At 33.2% G+C, this 7587-nt stretch overlaps 1 protein-coding gene across 1 annotated transcript in view; it reads left to right on the forward strand.

Moving 5' to 3' along the window:
* LOC106466935 (dual specificity protein kinase CLK2-like) overlaps window positions 1-7587 on the forward strand; it is a 30531-nt gene that overhangs the window by 13694 nt on the left and 9250 nt on the right. Inside the window, exons 6-8 of the mRNA XM_022395036.1 lie at window positions 450-563; window positions 5173-5263; window positions 7043-7118. Coding sequence (XP_022250744.1) covers window positions 450-563; window positions 5173-5263; window positions 7043-7118 — 281 coding nt within the window. The remainder of the gene's footprint in view (window positions 1-449; window positions 564-5172; window positions 5264-7042; window positions 7119-7587) is intronic.

Here is a 7587-nt window from a genome sequence, read left to right on the forward strand (position 1 = left end):
ATATTACAGTTGGAACCTCATTGTATTTAGAACTTGGTTATAAATACAACCTTCCTATGTCTATTGAAACACTCCATTAATAAAATAAGCAAACAAGTAAAGAAAAAAACTTTTCAAAAAAGGAAGAAAATATAGGGATGGCTAATATAAATCCTTCAAAAACAATACATCTTCCCTACATAGTAGCACAGGCAAGAATTAACATACAGCAATATATATATATATAATTATTCAATCTCAGATTTTATCCTGTTTTTGTCTGTTAACATTCTACTACACTGTGTGTGTGTGTGTCTTTTTTTTTTTTTCTATAACAGTTTTACTTGGATCAGAATGTTGTTGTGTCTGGGTTTTATAAATGATGTTTTACCTCTAGATGTCCTTAACTCGTATGCTGATAGTCAAAGTTAATAATTAGCTTAAGTAAGATATAGATATGTTATTTTTAGTGAACAGATGGTAGCTCTGAAGATAATAAAGAATGTGGACAAATACAGAGAAGCAGCAAAGTTAGAGATAAATGTGCTGAAGAAACTAGCTGATGCAGACCAGAATGGAAGGCAGTAAGTTTTCTTGAAATAGATTTGACACTGGCTGTATATTTTTAATTATACATTTTGCATTAATGAACTGAAGAAGTTAAGTGTACTATCCTTGATAGAGAACAGTAGGCTGATTTAAAATAGCTTTGTCATTACGTGCTACATTTTATATTAATGACCTGAAGAAGTTCCAAAACATACTTATCTCTGCTGCCACTTATAGCTATTATTCAACTTTGCCCATCTAAGCATTGGTCTGATTTTTTTCACTTGCTCCAGTATTTTATACCCCACTCAATTGCCCTTGACAATATTTGTCTCGTGATACTCTCCACCTACGTCAATTCGCCCTCTATCATGTTACTGCATATAAGCACTTCATTCAGATAATTTTATAACTTTTTCTTGACAGAGTTTAGACACTGATTTCTTTACAAAAGTGCTGCAATAGTTAATGTCTTTAGTTGTGATTTTTTGCATCACCTAGTGGCTTTCTGTATAATTTATATTTAATAATTATTATTTAAAAAATAAATAATTGTGCGACACACCGTTTTCAGGCATGCCATTGCCATTTTTGACTATCCTATGTGGGGGAGGGGGAATGAAATCTTTTCTCAACCGATGTTGGCATTTTTCTCTAGTCTGTGGATGACCAAGTTCGATGTTGCCAATGCATATCTCCACATTCCCATGCAACATCATCCCAGCGCTATCTACATTTTGTGCACAAGGGTCAAGTTCTGTAGTTCAGGGTTCTGCTATTTGGCCTAGCATTTGCACCATATGTCTTCTGCAGAGTCGTACAAGCTTTTTTTCATCACGTTTGTGCTTTGGGCCTGTGCACACACCATTATATGGATGAATAGTTATTTCTGGCACCATCTCGTCAATTGGCAGTACAACCCACCCATCTCTTCACAGATGCCTCACTTTAAAGATGGGGTGCATATATCGACAGTCGGGAATTCCAGGGTCTATGGATGGTAGGCAAATATTTCTTCCACATCAATATTTTAGAACTTCTTGCAGTCTAATGATTCATTCTGACAATTCCACAGTGGTCTCTTACATTTAACATCAAGAGAACGTGTTCTTGGGACCTTTGTTTTCAAACTTTGGATATTATTTACTGGACCCACACCCATCATATCAGCCTTCTGGTTTGCCATGTTCCAGGGCTGATGAATTTAATAGCAAATCACCTGTCTCGGCCCAACTGAATGGATGCTCCATCACAAGGTTTTCCAGTGAATTTGCTCTCAATTTGGAAGTCCGATGATCAACACATTCACCACTCATTGGAACTCTCAACTACAGGCATTTTGGTCCCCGGTACCTCATCCTCAGGCTTCAGTGATAGATGCATTCAGTCAAGATTGGACAGAATTGCACCTCTATGCCTTTTCCCCCAATTCGTCTATTACCCAAAGTTTTGGCTATGATTTCATCTACTACTTGTTGAGTAGTGTTGGCAGGCCCAACCATGGTTTCCTCTTTGTGAGGATCTCCTCTTTTAGAGGGTTCTTTAGTCACTTTTCAAAGAATGCTTCTTTCTTTCCCTCGCACTGGTCCTTTCATCTATTCAATGTGGGATTCTAGCTATTTATGTGAGAGGAGGTAATGTTCCGTATTGGAAGTTATAATTTTCCTATACTGAAAAGTTATTTTTGATAGGTAGTTACCTCCTCTCAAACTTCCCCACTGAAAACTTCCATTTTCTCCCACAACTGGAAGTGTCGTACTACTATTGGTGGAAAGTTGTTGCATGATGATTCACTTGCAAGATGCAGTTGAACCATGTTGATCGTAGGGTACGTGAGAGCTCAAGGCTTGTGGCATGCAAAAAAAAAATGTTGTATTTAGAGGGCAGAACTGAATGAGAATAGCTATGTGAGGAGATATGAGTACCTATCAGAAATACATTTTCATTATAGGAAAAATTATAACTTTCATGTTCTAGCTTGTCAATATTGGTAATCAGAGTTTCTAATTCATTAAAAACTGTAGATTTACATTTTATGATGCCCACAATACAATCTGAGCAAAAGCAGATGATAATGTACTATGTGACATACAAAAATTGATATTTAGCCTTTTTTTTTATATTTGCTCTTGAATTAAGAAATTAAATAACTTATAATACTAAAATTTGAATTATGAACTGCAATTTGGTTTCAAATTTATAGACATACATTCATAAAATAGTAGTGTAATAAAATTTTGAATGTAAATCTACAAAACATGATCACATACGTGATAACAGGTGCTATAATCTCTACCTATAGGGAAAGGGTTAATAGGCCAATTTACTTGAGAACTGACTCGTGGGGTAAGGTCCTCAACTATAACAGGTTTATGTATGATCTACGTAAATATCAGGCCAACTTAGTAGACTACTGACCTTTAGGGTAAGGTCATAAATTTTAATGGTTTCCACAAGGTGATAATCAGTTGCGTCTTTTGCTCTGTGTGGAAGTTTTGCTTCAATAGGTATGTTTGAGTTGTTATTACTATTCTGTTCTTTAGAAAAGTGAAGTACTATAGATGTGGAAATGTCACTGTGATTACAGTCTCTGATGGATGCTAGTACTCTCTCCCTTCTCAATTTGTAACATACCGATCAGAATGTAAAGAGCATCCAAGTAAAGTAAACATTTTACATTAACCAGTCAGTCCCTGGACACAAGCTTATCAGTTTTTGTTCAGGTGGAGTGGGAAGTGATTTCACAAATATGTCTAAATTTAAATCCGGTATTTCAGTTAACCCAACATCCCGTGTATTGGAAGACTTATCTTTCTTACTGTTTCTTGAGAGATAAATTAAATAACCAAGGTCAAGTCAGGGACAGTTTTCTGATGTTTTCTCATGCATATTCCACTTAAAAAATTCTAAATCAATTATCATTAAATATTTGAGATTTGGTATAAAAGTATAACATTAGCTGAAGGACTCAGGCACAAACATTATATATTATAATTATTGAGTATGTTTAACTCTTAAGACGAGTCTGTTGCTGTATGATGACCATATAATGTGATTTGAATTTCTTGCTAGAAATGCAAATTGAGTGCACCAAACCAATAGACAAAGCCTAATCTGCACAGATAATGATCTCAGCCACTGTTTCTTGCTATCCAATGTGACATATGTTGCTGTTAAAGAAAACAATAATATTTGCAGTTGAAAATTCTTTAGTTTTTATGAGAAAATAGACCTAAAATGACATCAAATATCTCCAGTGTTTTCAAACTTTAAGATACAATTGAACTTGTGCAAGATTATGATAATTCTGGCTCTGAACCTGAATTATGTGACAGTCGTTTTGAGCTTAATATGACTGATATGGATAGTAGTAATGCTGAAGCTGGGCCCTTGGCAAGTGATGATGGGGACACTGATGGTAACTATGAGGTTCCCATTTATAAAAGGGCTAAATTTCAAGGTAGAAATTAGGAAAACCTCGTGGACATGGTGCAGGACCTATAACAGGTATACTGTTGCCATTGCTAGTACAGGTGGGTGTATATCTACACATACATGACCTCCTAGGGCTAGGCCTGGTTAGGCACAACAACCTGCACATGGTCATGGTTGACTTGTTTATGACACTCTAACTAGGCATGGACTTGGTGATATAAAAAACGATAGGGGAGGTTAAGGAACATTTTCAAACTCGGATTTCCAACTTTGATGATAGAAATATAGAGTACTGGAGCAACCAGTATCTAAATGATGCAGACACTATCAATTTCTTGCAATTATTCCTGGATGATTATCTGCTTGATCACATTGTAACAGAAGCAAACTGCTATGCTGATCAGTTTTGTACAAAAGAAAGGTGATGATTTGAAACCACATTCACAATTTCATAAATAAGTACCTGTAAACCATCAAGAGGATTCTGTTGTGTCCTTACTAGGGACAGATTTGAATTGATCTTGACTTCCTGCACTTTATAAACAATAATGGTGAAGTTGCCAAAGGTGCTTCTTGTCATGACAGGTTATTTAAGGATTAACAGGATAATTCCCAAATTTGCACAACCAGTTGGTCCAAAAGAAGAATTGGCATTGGATGAAATGACAGCCGCATTCAAAGAGCAAAGTGTTTTAAACTGTACAACCCTAAGAAACCAGATAAATGGGAATTTAAGGCTTTTATTTTATCTGAGTCAAAAAGTGGATACATTCTTCACTGGTCAAATCAGAAGAGAAAAGAATAAACTACAAATTTCTCAAATATGGTAGCCATATTGGAAGTGTGACATCACCAGATATGCAAATTAGGTCAAATTTTTTGCATAATTTGAATTTTCAGGTTCTACTAATCAGTTGTTTCAATGTGCATCTTGGGCTATTTCAAATAGTTTAGAGATATACTTGATCTAATTGGACATATATATAAAAACCTGAATATAATAAAAAAATTAAGCACCTAAAGGGTTAAGGGCAAATATAATATTTTTGATTAGTAAACAAACCTTTTGGACAAACTTCCAACATATACTGTAGATCTGTGCCATTTTCTGTATTTCATAGGTGATCAAATTTCAACACTTTATTTTATCATTTTGATTTTTTATTATTAAAGAAAAATGGAGTAACTTTTTTTTACTCCTCTTTCCAGCCTCTGTGTTAAAATCTTGGATTGGTTCAACTACCATGGTCACATATGTATTTCTTTTGAAATTTTAGGCCTTAGTGTATTTGACTTTTTGGTGAGTATAAGTTGTATTTTTTTTTTGTTAAATTAGAGTATAGTTTTTCTTTAGAGATAACATAATTTTTCAAGGTTGTTACTCATTTTGAAATTTGTGAGTTTTATTAATATCAGTGTGCCATTGATACAATTTCCTTCACCTGTTTACAATAAATTTTGTGACATTCAGTCTTCTTTTACTGTATTTTTAGTCTTCTAATACATTGTAAAATAACCTAACATTACATGTTTTATCATATGCTACACTTTTAGTCTTGTGATACAATGTTTTATAATTTTCTGCATTTTTAATCTTCTGATACATTGTAAAACAGATTAACATTACATGTTTTATCATATGCTACATTTTTTGTCTCCTGATATGTCGTAAAACAGATTAACATTACATGTTTTATCACATGCTACATTTTTAATTTCCTGATACATTGTAAAACAGATGAACATTACATGTTTTATCATATGCTACACTTTTAGTCTTGTGATACAATGTTTTATAATTTTCTGCATTTTTAATCTTCTGATACATTGTAAAACAGATTAACATTACGTGTTTTATCATATGCTACATTTTTTGTCTCCTGATACGTAGTAAAACAGATTAACATTACATGTTTTATCATATGCTACATTTTTTTCTCCTGATACGTCGTAAAACAGATTAAACATTACATGTTTTATCACATGCTACATTTGTTTTCTCCTGATACATTGTAAAACAGATTAACATTACATGTTTTATCACATGCTACATTTGTTTTCTCCTGATACCTTGTAAAACAGATTAACATTACGTGTTTTATCATATGCTACATTTTTTGTCTCCTGATACGTCGTAAAACAGATAAACATTACATGTTTTATCACATGCTACATTTGTTTTCTCCTGATACGTTGTAAAACAAAACATCAGTCATTCTCATATGATTATTCAATGATGCAGATAGTTTGCACATAAATTTTGTGAATGCCACATGAAATAAAGAAATTTTGAAACAGTGTAGAAGGAATGTTGATCATTTTCTAATCTGATTTAAGATAACTGTTCATCTTTCTTGAGGCCTAAATAATCTCTTTTAAAATACAATCTTTATTTCACTTTTTTTCTTTTGCAATTAAAGCATGATATGTTTAAAAAGATCTTCAGATGTATCTTCAATTCTTTAACAAAATCTGATGCAGTGCTTCATTAGTCTTAGGTTTACAGTGCTATCATTGTGTGCTGCCTTCAGTGCTTAAGACATTTAATTTTTAATATTTCCTACAAATTATTTTAAAATAGATCTAGCTAATAAGTAATTTTTAGGAAAAGTATAATTCTTAGCAGTGAAAGATAGATCTGAATTCCTGTCTTTATGTGCCTCAAAATTGAATATTTTTATTTTTTCATCTAACATTAATGTTCTAAGTGTAAGCCATAAACATATAGTTTAAACATTTCCTCTGTTGTTTAAAAGTAAAGAAATTTAACGTCTGTCAGCAGTTTTAGAATCCTACACAAAGTTCATATTAATTTAATTTTTGTTAACACATTTCCACAACATCTTGAAATAAAATGATGAGTTGTAATCATTATGAAATCAGGTTGTCAGTGGAACGTAATCAAGTGGAAAGCTTTGTAGTAATTTCTCTACATTGTGTGTTGAATTTACTCCTTCATATATGTTATTAACTTCTTGTTGGTAATAAGGTTTTTTAAATATTTATAGATAATAATAATGTTCTGTGTTAGTATAAGATTCATAGCAGTGATTTAAGATTAATATTTTTATTCCTTCAGAAGGAAAATGGCTATCAACCTTATTCCATTGACCAGGTCAGACATATCGGCTATCAACTGTGTTACTCTGTAAAATGTAAGTTCACAGAAAATAGACCCAGCTGGACAGTAAGTCTTTTTTGTGTATATGGAAACTCTGGTTATTGAATGTTTTGTAATTACAGGGGGACTACAATATAAACAGGGCCGGGGGCTTTGGATGAATTTTCTTGTGAAAGAGTCATTATTTCTCTCAATGTTTATATTGGTATAAGTGACTGAATGTGCTCAGTTCCCTTTCAACAGAATAAACATCTATATACCACATAACCACTAGGTTGTGACCTAGTGGTTATGTGGTATATAGATGTTTATTCTGTTGAAAGGGAACTGAGTGTGACCTAGTGGTTATGTGGTATATAGATATTTATTCTGTTGAAAGGGAACTGAGTGTGACCTAGTGGTTATGTGGTATATAGATATTTATTCTGTTGAAAGGGAACTGAGTGTGACCTAGTGGTTATGTGGTATATAGATATTTATTCTGATGAAAGGGAACTGAGTGT

This window comes from Limulus polyphemus, unplaced genomic scaffold, assembly GCF_000517525.1.
Source record: "Limulus polyphemus unplaced genomic scaffold, Limulus_polyphemus-2.1.2 Scaffold2431, whole genome shotgun sequence".
Lineage (NCBI taxonomy): Eukaryota > Metazoa > Arthropoda > Merostomata > Xiphosura > Limulidae > Limulus > Limulus polyphemus.